The sequence below is a fragment of the Erpetoichthys calabaricus genome, chromosome 9 (assembly GCF_900747795.2).
Source record: "Erpetoichthys calabaricus chromosome 9, fErpCal1.3, whole genome shotgun sequence".
Taxonomy (NCBI): domain Eukaryota; kingdom Metazoa; phylum Chordata; class Cladistia; order Polypteriformes; family Polypteridae; genus Erpetoichthys; species Erpetoichthys calabaricus.
In genome coordinates, this window is record NC_041402.2 from 144,319,493 (window position 1) to 144,336,541 (window position 17,049).

Genomic DNA, 17,049 nt, shown 5'->3' on the forward strand with positions numbered 1-17,049 from the left:
AACAGGACTCTGTCCTTCTTTAAAATATAGAGTTACATTACTGGCTTCTTTTTCACAACATGGAAGGAACACATATAAGGCTTCTTTGGTGGCTTTTTTACATTTAGCTCTATCAAGCGGCTCTCCTTGGTTGTGCATTAAGTTTAAGACACTGCTCATTCCCATTCCCTCTGCATAATATCTTGTGTTCAGTGCAATTTTTCATATTGATTTGCTTTCATTTTCTTTTTTGTTTTTTTTTCTCTTTTTTTTCAAATTACAGTGGTTACCTTTCAGGGAGCATAGGGTACTGGATTTTTCATGCCTCTTCTCTGGCTTGAGCTGCATAGTTTTGAATGGGAAAAAATTGAAACAAAAGTGCATATTCATGATTAACAAAGCAAAAAAACACAGTCTTTCCTCATTTTATTTTCAAGGATAAGGAAGTCTCATCACTAAACTGGAATTCAGGCTGCATATGTGCACATATACCCAGTGGTAAAGCTAAAACACAGCAAGACCAATGATTCCAGTAGTCTTCAGCTGGAAACAGGCTTGCAGCACCCAGCACAAAGACAATGTTATATTCTGTAAAAAGTATTTTTTTAGGTAAGAAGTTACATTAAGCATATCATGGAAACTTAGAAAAAAAATAATACAAAACTATTGGTTGTTGTAAACATTTTAACAATAAGTTAAATTACTCAGAGAAGCTTACTTATATTTACTTATATAGAAGCTTACTTATATTTTACAAAATTTGGTGGTGCTGTGCCCACTGACCCTTAATGCAGAAACTCCTCTGACTACCAGAAAGAATCTGTTTGTAATTAAGAAAATTACGTGAGTAAAAACCTGCTACCTCAAAGTAGGTTGTCAATTAAACTACAAGTACAGCTAATAACCAAAGTCAGCAGTCCATTATAGGAAGAATAAAGTATGTATCACAGCTTATGAATGGCATTTTCACAGTGCAATCAACCTGTATATTAGAGTCAAAGGTGTTTCGTAGAAGGACATTGGAAGTGTGACAAAGCAAACTCAATTTTGGGAAGGTTTAAACATTATATCGCAAGCTCCTTCATGTCCATCTCACTTGTGTCCTTTTTTATTTTAGGATCTTACATATTTATACAGCTAAAGGAATGAGAGAATATGCCATTGTTACTGCAGAGAAAATGAGAGAGTTGAAATGCCTTGATGCCAAGGAGCACCATGGAAAGGTACCTGAATATTATTATAGTAATGATATGTGGACAAAAGAAACATTTATCCTCAATCTTTTTAAGCAGTTTTTAATGGGGAAAAGACTAATGAACATTGGTTAGCACTGCTGCCCCACTGTTTGACTTGAATTCAAATCCCTACCCCTGCACTGTCTATGTGGAGTCAGCATGTCCACAAATGGGTTTTCCTCTAGACCCTCTGGTTTTTGGCCCAAACATTTGAAAGATAGGTAGAAAGGTGACTGTAAAGCAGCCTCTCTTGATTCTGCATGTGTGTATGCAAAGGCGCCCTGTTCAAAATTGGTTCCTGCAGCTCGGACTCCCATGACACTGAATTGAATTAAACTGGATGGACAATGAATGGTTGGATAGTCATCAATATACTTTATAGTATCCAACAACCTGATCGATCTAGAACAACACTATTAGTATGTTTTAAAATTAAGGTCAAAGTTAAAGTGGAAGAAGCCACATGGTTGGAAGATGATATCTACCGCTTGAGATGAAAGCCCATCAGAGATTGTTTGGAGAGTGTTCTTGGATGATAGAGAAGAGGCAAAGGCAATTTAAAGACTTGCCTCCAGTCTTTGAAGACTTTTAACACTACAAGTTGGCTTACTCCCAGATGGACAATAATTAGTTTGAATGAACTGAGAGCTAAATGTTGTTGCGGTGTCATCATATTGAGTAGCATAGACAGCTGCTGACATAGTGAGAAGACTGAAAACAAAAATTTTAAAGAAGGTGTATCAACTGAAAGGCTTAAGGCAGCTCTCAATTAATGTTCTAGTTAAGTGTATATCCTGTAGGTGACAGAAAGAAACTGGTGAGAAAAGACAGATGAGCTGGCAGGTGAAGAATTTTAAAACACATATTTAAGTGATAATTGATAACAAATTTTTTAATGGCCTGAAGAGAAGCCCGAGAAGCAAGGTGAAAAGATGAAAAGATGTCTCCAAATTACATGTATGTAAAATAAAAATGATATTGGTCAACATAATGGCAAAAAATTTTCAAACATGTAAGATTATACAAATCTGGTGTTTAGCAGTGAATGCTGCAGTTTATCCATTTTTCCTATAATCCTTTCATACAAATATATATTTACTTTTTGAAATGTTATAGTATATGAATTGTCAACATGCATGTGAAAAGAGTAGAGCCTTAAGATGATTATCATTAGGCTGAAAGGGACATTTTCAATTTATCCATCCATTAGCTTTCTTACTATTCCTACATATTCAATATAGGGTAAATAAGTAGCATCGTGTATACAGTGTGTGAGATTTCTGAACTCTATTGGGACCCCCTCCAACAGGACAACAGGCCGAAGCGCAATTGCTGCATCTGTGGAAGGCTGCCTATCTTTCGCTGAGTCATCTGCAGGTTCGCAGCATTGCAGCCTAACACTACGGAAGCATCTCCGAGCTGATCGCGGTCAAGCTATAAGCGCCTGTCGTCTATGTGTGATGCAAGGAACATTATAAATGCAGGGAAGAGTATTTCTTGGCCACTATTCAGTCCCCGAACCAGCCTGTTTGCTGTTTCTGTGTATAGGAGAGTGGTATATGTAACTACAATAAATAAACGTGCTGTTCCTGTTTCAAGTTGAGTAAAGCTGGTTTTGCTAAACACTCAGCCTCGTGTTTTGGGGTGCAAAACAGAAACTCAAATGTCACATGGTACCAGGAGTGTGGTCTTGCACCAAGGGAACCAAAAGAGGCATATGATATCCCGTTACCAGAGGAGCAAAATGAGGCTCCTGTGGTTGCCCCAGTCTTCATGCTCCCCAGATATGTGCTGGTGAAGATGGCTTCCTCGAACAACCAAGAGAGTTTACTTTTCTGCTTCGTGCCCACAGCAACATCGATTCCCTGGGACAGGGGAGCCTGGGCAGCTTTCGTGGCCCTGTTTTTAACCAGGGCGGCCCTATAGATCATGCAAAACCTCCCTCCTGGAAGACTTGATGATTATGACTTCCTAAAGCAACCGATCCTCCTCCATATGGTGGTGAGACCTGTGGTCAAGGGGTGCCAGCTTCGTCTGTGGCATATTTATCTGGACCACCCTATATGAGTACAGAATCAAGACTTATTACTCCTGATTTACAGCTGAATCCATGGAGACACTTTTGAGCACACTGTGGAGAAGCTCACTATTGATGTAGTCCTGTCCGGGATAGACGAGAGCATTTGTGAAGAAATCCTTCTGAACAATGTCCACTTGCTGTTAGATCTGACTCATGGGCCAGAATGGATGGTGCACAAGCCACCTGGAAACTTTGGGGCTGCCCAGGCTTGACCCCGACTGTGATCAAGCAAGTAACAGACTTCTAGGGTCGCCAGCACCACAAATGGAAAACGCCATCATGGGAACACCATATTGCAGACTGAACACAGCTGCTTTCACTGTGATCAACCGGGACATCTGGCTCGGGAGTGCCATCTCCCCTACACAAACCATGACCATCAGTCTGGCCCAGGTATGTGGCTCGCAAGTGTCCCTCAAGATGTTAAAGGAGGACAATTTTAAGGTCTCTATTACGTTGGCAGGGCAGGAAGTCTTTGCACTGTTTTTAGTCTAGTCGTGACCTCTGCGCAGTCCATCGTAACTAACTTCGGCACACCCCTTATAAAACCACAGAGCAACTGCACATCCGCTGCATCCATTGGGACATTGAAACATATGAGACTACATTACTCCCTCTGAAATTTAAAGGGAAGAATTTTAAGGTTTGGGCTGCCGTATCAGACACCTCACCCTGGTCACTCTTAATAGGTAAGAGTAATGCCCTGCAGTGGATAGAGTGGATAGAGAGGGGCTCGCCACTGATAATGTCAGTTAAGGAACTGGGTTTGAAATCGAACCAGAGTTGTCCAGTGAGGTGGGGGACGAATCCTCAAGTGAAGACTCAGGACAGCTGTCAGACTTTTCCATGCCATTGTTCACACCAACAGCCTCCCCAGACTGAAGACCCAGTACATACCCAAATGAAAGCAAAGAAGCAGTGGGAGGTGAGCATGGTGCTATATCGGACACAGGGGAAGCAGCGGCTGTTTGCTTGCCAGCAAAGAGCTGATAGCACCTTGGATTTCACACTTAAACAAGCACACGTTGCAAATGACCCTTACTATCTGGAGACAGAGAGGACCTGAACTTTAGAACACCACATTTTTAAACTAAGGATGGTTTTCTGTATCGGGCGATTTCTGATTGCATAGGTGATGGGCAACTGGTGGTGCCAAGTGGGCATAGGGAGAAGGTTTTAAAAATTGCTCAGTCACATTTTGGGGGGTCACTTCGATGTAGAAAAGACAAGAGAACGCATTTCGAAATGCTTTTATTGGGTTAATATGGGCCGGGATGTGGAGCAATTCTGTAAGGCATAGCCTAACTGTCAAATAGTTTCCGCTCTCAGACCCACCAGGGCACCCCTTGTACCAATGCCTATTTTAGATGTCCCCTTTGAGAGGGTGGGATTAGTTATTGTTGGCCCGCTTCCCAAAAGTAAAACTGGCTTTTAGTATATGCTCATGTTAGGCGTTTTGCTGCAAGAGCAAATTGCCAGATTGTCCTCTATTGCAGTGGAACATCAGCAGTGTGAGCAAGAGGCACAAAAATGTAATTATTACAAGATGAGTAAACCCTGTGAGTTTAAAAAGGGGGATTGTGTGCTGGTGTTGATCCCAACCGATCCACATAAATTTCTGGCTGAATGGCAAGGGCTGCCTGTAATAGAAGAGTGTATGTCCCCAGTGAATTATAATGTCAAGATTTATATATTAACGTTTTAGAGGAGTGGCACAACCACCATGAAGTTCATCTCACATCCACAGCGGTCCCCCAGACTGAACATGCTATTAGGGAGGATTTAACTGACACGCAGAAAGCGGAATTCTTTCACCGATCGAGGGGAACTCCAATGTCTTTTCACCCAAGCCTGGCCAGATAGACATTGCGGAACACAAGATTGTAACTCCACCCAGTATTACTGTACAGGTGCGCCTGTACCGCCTACCAGAGTCAATGAGGAAGGTGATACATGATGAAGTTCAGCAGATGCTCCAGTTGGAGGTAATTTATCCGAGCTAAAGAGAGTATTGATTTTTGGCATTTGAATAAGATTTCTTAGTTTGACATGTACCCGATGCCGCGTGTGGGTGAGCTGTTGGAAAAGCTCGGGCAAACCTCAAATATTTCCACCCTAGACCTCACAAAGGGTTACTGGCAGGTTCCCTTGGAGGCGTCCAGTCCACTCTGGATGGGCTGGTTGAGTTTACGGCTCTCCCTTTTGATCTCCATGGTGCACCGTTGACCTTTCAGTGGATGATGGACCAGATCCTGCATCCCCATTCTGTGTACACGGGTGCCTATCTTGACGATGTTGCCATTTTCAGTAATGAGTGGGAATCTCATCTCGTCCATCTTTGGGTGTTGCTTGACAGTTTGCTGCTGGCGGGGTTGACGGCTAACCCTAAGAAGTGCAGGCTGGGTATGTCAGAAACCCATTATCTGGGATATTCCATGAGGAAGGGTTTGCTCAAGCCTCAAATGGACAAGGTGGGGGGAGGTGCTTGCATATCCATGTCCAAAAACACAGAGGCAGGTTCGTGCATTCCTCAGGCTCGTGTGGTACTACAAGCGGTTCATTCCCAACTTTGTGCATCGGGCTGTCCCCTCACTGACTTGACAAAAGGCAGAAAGAATCATTGTGTTGCCTGGATCAATGCCTATGACAGAGCCTTCTTGGACCTAAAAGCCACTTTATCCTCTTTCCCAGGTCTGTGCAATCCAAAATTTTTGAAAGAATTTATTCTGCAGACGGATACAAGCGCTTTTGGTTTAGGAGCAGTGCTCTCGCAATGTTTTGAGGGGGAAGATCACCCCATCACGTTTCTCAGCAGAAAGCTGCTACCCAGGAAGCGTAATTATTCAACCACTGAAAAAGAGTGTTTAGCGATTAAGTGGGCGGTGGAGGCCCTCTGCTACTACCTCTGGGGATGCCGGTTTACCCTGGTGACTGACCACACCCCGCTTCAGTGGCTATATAAGCAGAAGGATACAAATGCCCGTCTCACTCGGTGGTCCATTATTTTGCAGGCTTTTGCTTTTGATGTTTGCCACCATCCCAGAGCTGCACACACCAATGCTGATGTTCTCTCACACCTGGTTGAGCCCGTCTTGGACAGTTGCTTTGACACACCGGTGTGGACAAAGCTAAGAAGGGGGATGTGAGGTTTCTGAACTCTGTTGGGACTTCCCCCAACAGGATGACACGCCGAAGTGCCAATCGTGGTCGTGCTATAAGTGCCTGTCATCAATGGGTGATGCAAGGAACAGTATTATGGGGCAGGAAACAGTATTACTTGGCCACTATCCTGGCCCCAACCCTGCCAGGAGAGTGGTAGATCCCGCTACAATAAAAACCATGCTGTTCCTGTTTCAAGTTGAATAAAGCTGGTTTTGTTAAAGTGCTGAAACTCAGCCTCGTGTTTAGGGTGCAAGACAGTGACTCACGTATCACAAGTACCTTACTATAAATCTCAGAATTACAAAGTATGCCACTTGTTTCTAACTGTGCTAATTGCTAATTAATATAATCACAGCAGGGATCTTTAAAGTAGGCTATTGCTCCATTCGGTTGCTTATTTAGAAGCCAATTCTTGCCAAGAATAAACAGGTTTATTTAATTTTATAAGCTTTAAGTGTTTTCATTCTGCTATGTCAGGTCATGCTTATATTGTATATTTTTTCTTTACAAGGATATCATCTAAATGATGAATGAGTAATTCTCAGTTCTTCACTTTTTTCTCTTCAGTTTCCTTCCACATATTTTATTTAAACAGATAGTTTCATGATAAAAACACACAGGTGTAAATGAAAACAAGTTAGATGGAGAACTGCTGAATCCTTTGTCTTTTGGATCTTATTTTTAACAATGATCAATTAAAAACACACAATGCAGTAGTTTAGGACTAAAATAAGCAATTTAAGGTGAGGAATCACAATAAGCAATTAAAGGTGAGGAATCACAACAAGTATTGATTAAGCAATAAGTGCTTCAACAGCCATGACTGACTTCTCATTGAGAACTTTGCTGGGACAAAAACTGCAGACACTGGTGTCCTAAAGGACTGACTTTTCAAACCCCTTATCTGCAGCATAAATACATAGTTTTGAGATGAGACACTTATTGTTTTTGGTTTGTAGATTTAGAAAATAATACTATTCCTTATTTGGTTTATTTACACTTGGAGCCCAGAGGGGTAAAGTCATAGAGGAAACATTACTGACAGCATTGTGGTTTAAAGTCCAGTGCCTTAGAATTTATACCATGCTTTTTGGCTCCCTTCAGATTATTGCACATTTTGGATATAGAAATGAAGCATACATCCCATGCACCACCAGGAAGTACACTTTCTTAATCCAGACTAGTATAAAATAATTTATTTGCTGTTTGTTGGTGATTCAAACAAAATTATCAGTAGAAATTCCTTGTGGAAATTATTTCAGAATATTTAAATAAATCATTTACTATTGAAGAACACAAATCAACACTAACATATTATTCTTCTGTACCTTGGCAATGCTTTGAAAAATGTACTTTACACTCAATTAAACATTATTGAATTGCATTACCCAAAACTGGGCACAGTTGCATAATCACTGGGAGTGACATTTAAAACTCATTCACTGATATCACTCATTGTTACATTCTGTACAGTGTATCAGTATTAGCAGTGGAAGTACAAATACCTTGTCTTTGTTTAAGATGCCCTCCTTGCAAAATGAAGCCAGAAAAAGCAGCATTTTGGTTAATGATTTAATTTTCTCATTGTTTCAGATCTCACAGTCTTTTTAGCTTACAGAACCAGCATTCATCCTATACAGAAAACAAAATTTCATGCAAGCACACTGGTAGCTAATCGATTATTAATTGCATTATTATAATACATAGATAGATAGATATTTGTCCTGAGTGGGAAATTTTGCTTTTTACAGAAAGTGGCTATTCATCTGTGCAATGTGACCTACCAACAAAATTTGTAACTTTCAGAGGTAACTCATATTGCATTTTTAAGCATACGACCTATGAATCCCTCATATTCTGTTTATATTTCAAACAATTTGATAGCCATTTCAAATTGACCGCAGTGTAAGAATGTGCGTGACTGTATGCTCCTTATGGTGGACTGGATTTTCTTCTTTGTTCCTACTGCTGCTAGCAACTTAAGAATTGGATTGGCTATACAGTACTAGGGTGTTGTACCGTGTTAGCCATTATGAATGTAGAGAAAAGCCAAGCAAAATGACACCTTTTATTGGCTAACTAGAAAGATTACAATATGCAAGCTTTCGAGGCAACTCAGGCCCCTTCTTCAAGATTACATCTTGCCTGAAGAAGGGGCCTGAGTTGCCTCGAAAGCTTGCATATTGTAATCTTTCTAGTTAGCCAATAAAAGGTGTCATTTTGCTTGGCTTTTCTCTACATTGGCTATACAGTAAATACTGTACCTAGATAATGTTTAACCAGTCTTTATCTTCAAGATTTGTAAAATAAGATTTGAAAGAAAGTCTTGTGGAAAACAGTGCAAATGCTGATTTCAAGTGTATGTACAGTCACATTCCAAGAAAGCTTAAGGAAGTTTAGATAGTAGGAGGCAGTTAGATGATAACAATAACTAAGTAAATTGACACATCTCTTAGTTTCAAACACTGCAAAAGTCCCGGATTTGAGTTCTTTTAATTAGGGCAGGGTATAGCTCAGGGGGTTTATAAGAATACTATTTATTTTAAGACAAACTGACGTATTAACTATATAGAAAGATGGCAGCCTGCCCAAAAATATGCCAGTTATGTCTGTTTCATTGTTCTTTTTGTAAGTAAAATAAGCATGTATTTTATTCAGTATTTAATAAGCAAACATATTTTAGAGCATAGTCATTCAAAGACTCGGGCACATTATTCACTTGTATTTGCTTTAACATACTATGGTAAGCTATAAGCTTTTTTATACCAGAAAATAAACTGTAAAAAGACCAGCAGAGAAGCAATTATCTAAATAACTATAGCACCGTTCTTATTAGAAGAAAAAAGTAGTTTGATGTTTTTAAAATGACACAAAAAAATCTTAGTCTTTTAAAGTCTAAATTAAAAGATGGAAATAATCATAATTTATTTTAACTTTAAAAATACTTCCAGTTAATAGATTTTTGGTAGTTTGCTAACAAAATGACTGAATATGCAAAAAATTTTGTTAATGCTCTTCTGTAACCAAGATTGTTTTCAGATAATATCATTTTAAACAAAGTAACAATCATCCCTGTTGCAAAGGGGTGTAAAGATGAACTCCCACAATATGTAATTTTGTGCTAAGCTGTTATTTCAGAATTAGTGACTTCAGTAAGTGCAGCCTAAAGGGACTGACATGGAATGTCTCTTTACATGATTTACATTTGCCTCGGCAACTGTTTTTTTCTCAGTTTTGTGACAAACACAGAATGTCACATCTATTGTTATTGCATACATTTCTTTACCTCCATATTTCAAGTATTTCTAACTGCAAGCTTATAGACAAAATGTTTCTTTATAATTGCCTCAGATCCTTATAAAAATCATGAACAGAATAGACATGAACTTTGTAGAAATCTTAAATAAACCATTACCTTAGTGACAATGTTGAACAGGTTTTGTAATAAAAGTGTCATTCAGTATCACAGTTTCAGTCAGCAGCTGATTGATTAAACGCACCCTCTTTTTATCACCATGCAAATTGTGGTGGCGTCCATCAGTCTATTTATACGACAGCATGTGAGTAGCACAAAGGTATTTACATTTAATTATATTTCATTATTTTTATTTCTTTTGTTGAACATTTGCAACCAGGAGGAAATTATTTTTTTGGTGACTTTTTGGCATAATTGCATATTGCCATCATGCATGTAAACGTCTGGCATATAAACTTGGAAGGCAGTACTGAAACCCCGAAGAATTCCCCTTTAATTTTGCATCAGCCCAACCAAATGTCAGTAAAATATCTACTAAAACTCTAAGCTTAACAAATATGATGTATTAGCCTGTTACAATGAGTTTATATACTGCAATAATCAGCATATTACTTATAATAGAAGGGCTTTGTAAGAGCTGACATAAATCAAACTATTAAGCAGATACGATACCTTCTTTTATTGCATGTTGTACAATAATTCTAAATAAAGTAGTTGCAGGCCTTGAAATTAAACCTGATTGTGTAGGAATTACTGGTGAGAAATCAAATCTTGCTAAATTTTAGGCTATGTTTTACTGATTCTCTACTACGTTTGGTTGCACAGGTAAAAAGATTTGCATACTACTATTAAACATTTATTGAGCACCATAATATTCCTGATTGTCAGTTGTACAGGTTAATATACTTTTGAACTATTATGTAAAAGTTTTAAGCACAGGTAAAACAGTTCTGCAAAGTGAAGATGCTTTCCTAAATAAGCAACAGTAAACTAAATCAGTTTAATATTCAATTCAAATGTAGTTATTTTTGTGTAATGCTCTTCACTGAGTGCAGGCTAAGAGTACTGCAATAAATTCACAGGTAAAATACAATTACAAACTTTACAAATTACAAATTGTAAATTAATGCATGTACATAAAGATACACATTTGTTTAAATCAGAGGTTCTCAAACTGTGGGGCGCGCCCCCCTAACAAAAAAGGGGGCCTGAATGTTGCCATATGTGGCGTAATTTCTCTATTCGTAGGGAAATTTTAAACTTGTAGCGGTGTATTGGCAGCAAAAAATATAGGAATAAATTTTATTAGGGTTTCAAAAAAACGTTAGGGGGGTGCGATTAAAACTGTTATGAAAACTCGGGTCGCAAATACTTAAAGGTTGAGAAACGCTGGTTTAAATACACAATACAAAAGGAGTTCCAAATTAATTAACATAACTAGCCTTCAACCCGTCCTGGCATTCTACAATATGAGAATTTTACAATACAATCTTTCCATTCTTTGATTCCAAGTCTCTTAATATTTTGTGTGATCACTCTATGCCTTTAAGGCTGCATCAGTTCTCTTGTGTACACTGCTGTGAACTTTCATAAGAACATCAGCTGGTAGTTTATTCCACCGAATCTTGAAGAATTTGCCACAGTTCTTGTGCAGACTTTGTCTGTCTCACTTGATTCTGTCTCTCCACAAAATCTCAGACAATCTTGATGTTATTAAGATCAGTTCCCTTTAAAGGCCATACCATGTGTTGCAGAACTTTCTTGTTCTTCTTTTTAGCAAAGATAGTTCTTCATGATTTTGATTACGTGTTTGTGGTCATTGTCCTGCTACAGAATGAACTTGGGACCAATCTCTGATTGGTACTGTGTGATGGATGTGAATCTATCTGTTCTTCTCAGCATTGAGGATTGCAATAATTCTGACAAGCTGGTAACAAATGTTATGTGTTTTTCGCTGTCTGTCTGGTCTACTTGTGTGGGTAATAAGATAGCCCATACATTCTGTGATTGACAGCAGCACCCCTGAAGGCGGGACATCCAGTTTACTTTTCTGATAGAATTTGCATTAATCACACTGTTTTTCAAAAGGGGAGAAAGAACAGCCATTGAGGGAAAAAATACTGAAAACACCTAACTATACGAATCAGCATCTACCTGGGCCATGAGAAAAAGTTTTACAGCTCCAAAAGACCTGTCTATATATGCGGAAGTCCATGATTTGCTCTAGGAATATGGATTTTGCATCCTGTTATAACTAGCAGACTCAGCTCATGAAGGCATTTTTTTTACAATGGCGCAGATTGACTGTGAAATATTTTACAGTTAACTTTTCAACTCTTTGGGTCGGCCTGCATTATACAATTCATTAACATGCTGTTAACAGTTGACTGGAACTTTGGACTTGTGGGTGAACTTCAGAAGATTTCAGAATTTCAGAATTTTCAAACTTCAGAATTCAATTGCATGTACAGTGGTTATTTTGGGTTGGTGGGGGGGAAGGGATCATTGCTGTTTTTCAATCTTTTTTGTATAATATATTTCTCCCTTCTTACTGATGTTGCTTTGTAGCTGTTTCTTTCTCATATATTCATTCCTCTGTTAGAGCTGATCATTTCAAAAGGGGATGATATTGACATATTCCTTGATCAGTCGAATTAAAGTTGGAAAGGCGAGCGGTAGCAATTGGCCCATTTCAGTGTGTCGGGTCCGATTTGTTACAAACTCACCAACTCCACTTGCTGAAATACACCCCAAAACTTGTAGGGAATCTCCTCCATGCTTTACTGTTGGTTACAGACACTCATCTACGTAGTGCACTTCAGCTCTTCTGCTTCATGTTTGAGCCAAAAATTAAAATTTTTGACTTGTCAATCCAGAGCGATTGATTCATGCCAGTCTTTGTGTTTTTGTTCCTAAGTCTCCTGGCTTTGTTTTCACTTCAGATGCATGGCTTTTGGTGGCAACACTTCCGTGAAGACAACTTCTGACAAGACATTCGTAGATTCTAGTGGGTGTACTTGGGTTCCTGTGTTTTCTGTCAATGCAGAGCTAGCAATGCTGGACTGATTCCAGTTTCAAATTGATGTCAGTTTGATGTATCTCTCATTTTCTGTACTCAATTTTCTTGGTCTACTGCTGCATTTCTAGTTGTCAGCCTTGCATGTTTCATTGTATTTCTTCAGAAGAGCTTGAGAAGCACATCTTAAAACCCCTGTTAAAATTCTTTAAATTCTTTTATTTTAGACCCCTCTCTTGGTTGCAGTTACAGCAAACCAGCCCTATATAGTTCATGACCTTCTTATGCTGGGAGCGGACATAAACTCGGTTGATGACAAAGGCCAGACAGCTATACACCTTGCAGCCACATATGGATACCTGGAGGTCATTCAGGTAAGAAGAGTTTATGAAAGAATTAATATTATTGGAAGCTCTGGATTTTCTATTTTTTAAAAGTATTCAACCACTTAATTGAAATTTTACAGTAGTAAGGGGTTCGAATGATGGTACCAGTTGCAAGAGAAAAATCAGGTGGACAGTTTTGCTCATTAAATGGCAATGTCACTCACACTTATTCATACAGGGTTACTCGACAGTTATCAGCTGACTTTTTGCGATGTGGGAGGAAACTTGCAGTAGCCAGACTGAAACGATATGGACATAAAGGGAACATGCAGATAGTGAAGAGAGAGGAATTCAAATCCAGACTTCTTAAACTGTGACATAGTGACACAGATGAGTTCAAAACAGTGCCTCTCCCATCCTAGAATTTGATTGAAATTAGTGTTGTCAACATTGGTAAATGGATAACAAAATCAAACATACATACATTGGAAAAATAGCTGAAAGAGGAAAGTATAAACTAACAGTGTTTTACTCTGAAAGCAGATGTTTAAATTTTATTGAAATACAGAATTTTATGGCATCACACAATTCTTCAAAAATGCAGCTATATGGTTTTGATGTATAATATGTATTATGTGTTTTTATAAAGCCACAATATGTAAGAGATACCAAGATATAAATAAGTTAACTGTAAAAGAAATGATTAGAAGATAACATCAACATTCAGCGACAGTGTAACTTAAAGTTCTATTCTTCCATTAGTAGACAGCAATCATGCTAAAATTTCAGCCTGCCACTGACTGGTAACTTCTGTCTACATGCTGCAGTGCTGTCCCTCTATGGTGAAAATATCGGAGTAAATGAGAAACTCTTCTCTAAAATATCCAGGTGAAGACCAACTGTCTGCTTACTTTTGTTATATAAACTCTGTGTGTCATGTTTAAATAGACAGACGGATGGATCCTACCTCCAGCAACAACAACAACAACCACATTTATTTATATAGCACATTTTCATACAAAAAGTAGCTCAAAGTGCTTTACATAATGGAGAGAAGAAAAATAAAAGACAAAATAAGAAATTAAAATAAGACAACATTAATTAACATAGAAAGGAGTAAGGTCCGATGGCCAGGGTGGACAGAAAAAACAAAAAAAAAACTCCAGAAGGCTGGAGAAAAAAATAAAATCTGTAGGGGTTCCAGGCCACGAGACCGCCCAGTCCCCTTTGGGCATTCTACCTAACATAAATGAAATAGTCCTCTTTGTAGTTTGGGTTTTTCACGGAGTCACTTGATGCTGATGGTCATACAGACTTCTGGCTTTTAATCCATCCATCACTGTTGGACCATCATGGTGCTTTGGGTAGATGGTGGTGGCGTGCCACCACCAACAGGACACCGGAAAAGGAAACAGAAGAGAGAGTAGGGGTTAGTACAGATTTTGAATGAATAGTTATTATAATGAATTGGATATACAGAGTATCAGGAATAAATTACAGTGAAGTTATGAGAAGGCCATGTTAAAATAATGTGTTTTCAGTAGTTTTTTAAAGTGCTCCACTGTATTAGCCTGGCGAATTCCTACTGGCAGGCTATTCCAGATTTTAGGTGCATAACAGCAGAAGGCCGCCTCACCACTTCTTTTAAGTTTTGCTCTTGGAATTCTAAGGAGACACTCAGTTGAGGATCTGAGGTTACGATTTGGAATATAAGGTGTCAGACATTCCGATATATAAGCCGGGGCGAGATTATTTAAAGCTTTATAAACCATAAGCAGAATTTTAAAGTCAATTCTGAATGACACAGGTAACCAGTGTAGTGACATCAAAACTGGAGAAATGTGTTCGGATTTTCTTTTCCTGGTAAGGATTCTAGCAGCTGCATTCTGCACTAGTTGCAAACGATTGATGTCTTTTTTGGGTAGTCCTGAGAGGAGTGCGTTACAGTAATCTAGCCGACTGAAAACAAACGCATGAACTAATTTCTCTGCATCTTTCGATGATATAAGAGGTCTAACTTTTGCTATGTTTCTTAGGTGAAAAAATGCTGTCCTAGTGATCTGACTAATATGCGATTTAAAATTCAGATTACAATCAACGGTTACCCCTAAGCTTTTTACCTCCGATTTGACTTTTAATCCTAATGCATCCAGTTTATTTCTAATAGCCTCATTGTATCCATTATTGCCAATCACTAAGATTTCGGTTTCTTCTTTATTTAATTTGAGAAAGTTACTATCCATCCATTCTGAGATACAAGTTAGACATTGTGTTAGCGAATCAAGAGATTTGGGGTCATCAGGTGCTATTGATAAATACAGCTGTGTGTCATCAGCATAGCTGTGGTAGCTCACGTTGTGCCCTGAGATAATCTGACCTAATGGAAGCATGTAGATTGAGAAGAGCAGTGGACCCAGGATAGAGCCTTGTGGAACACCATATAGAATATCATGTGTCTTTGAGTTATAATTACCACAACTAACAAAGAATTTTCTCCCTGCCAGGTAGGATTCAAACCAATTTAAGACACTGCCAGAGAGGCCCACCCATTGACTAAGGCGATTCTTAAGAATATTATGATCAATGGTGTCAAATGCGGCACTCAGATCTAAGAGGATGAGAACAGATAAATGGCCTCTGTCTGCATATACCCGCAAGTCATTTACTACTTTAACGAGTGCAGTTTCTGTGCTGTGATTTGTTCTAAAACCTGACTGAAATTTATCAAGAATAGCATGTTTATTGAGGTGCTCATTTAACTGTATAATGACTGCCTTCTCTAGAATTTTACTTAAGAAAGGCAGGTTAGAGATGGGTCTATAATTTTCAAGAGCAGAGGGATCGAGATTATTTTTCTTAAGTAGGGGTTTAACTACCGCAGTCTTAAGACAGTCTGGGAAGACCCCCGTATCTAATGACGAATTTACTATGTCAAGAACATTATCACTAAGCACGCCCGATACTTCTTTGAAAAAATTTGTTGGTATTGGGTCAAGGGCACAGGTGGAGGGTTTCATTTGAGAAATTATTTTATGTAAATCAGGTAAATCTATCCTAGTGAAAGACTTTAATTTGTTTATTATGGGGTACTGGGGTTTAGGAGGATCCTTAGTGTTGGGGAGATATACTATGTTATTTCTAATATCATTAATTTTTTGATTGAAAAATACAGCGATAGCCTCACAGGTTTTACTGGAAGTACTTAGGAGGCATTCCTTTGAGTTACCTGGGTTTAACAGATGATCAATTGTCGAAAATATGACTCTGGGATTACTAGCATTGTTATTTATAATCTTAGAGAAATAGCAGCGCCTCTCAAGACGGACTGTGTTATTGTATTCTGTTATTTTAACTTTTAATATTTCATAGTCAATAGTTAGTTTAGTTTTCCTCCATTTACGCTCAGCTCTACGGCATGTTCTCTTTAAATCAGACACTCTTTGGGTCTTCCATGGTATAACAATGCTAGAAGATTTTTTAACTGTCTTTTCAGGTGCAACTAAGTCAACAGCAGCCCTCACTTTAGTATTAAATCTTTCCACCTTACTATTTACATTCTCCTCGCTATTATAGTTGGCACTATAAACGGACTGATTGGCTAGAATGTTTGAAAGTTTTAAAGCTGCTGATGAGTCAAAGAAGCGTTTTTTAACAATATGCTTCTCATGAGTGTTTTCTATCATTATTTCTATATTAAAGAGTAGAAGAAAATGGTCTGATAGACCCGTATCAATGACCTGCTTTATATCAAGTTTTAGTCCTTTAGTAATTACTAAGTCTAACGTATGACCTGCTTTATGTGTAGGCTGATTAACGAGCTGTCTCAAATCAAAAGAGTCCAGGAGGTTCATAAATTCTTTTACTTTCTGGTCACATTGATTATCTATATGAAAATTAAAGTCGCCGACTATTAAGAGTGTGTCATAGTTCGTAATTAAGATTGACATCAAGTCAGAGAATTCCTCAAAGAAAGACGCGTTGAATTTTGGAGGTTT

At 38.5% G+C, this 17,049-nt stretch overlaps 1 protein-coding gene across 1 annotated transcript in view; it reads left to right on the forward strand.

The window, feature by feature from the left end:
- The window catches only part of LOC114657656 (POU domain class 2-associating factor 1), a 185,043-nt gene that overhangs the window by 89,455 nt on the left and 78,539 nt on the right, over positions 1-17,049 (forward strand). The window contains exons 6-7 of the mRNA XM_028809528.2: positions 1,097-1,202; positions 12,956-13,102. Of these exons, the coding sequence (XP_028665361.2) occupies positions 1,097-1,202; positions 12,956-13,102 (253 nt within the window). The remainder of the gene's footprint in view (positions 1-1,096; positions 1,203-12,955; positions 13,103-17,049) is intronic.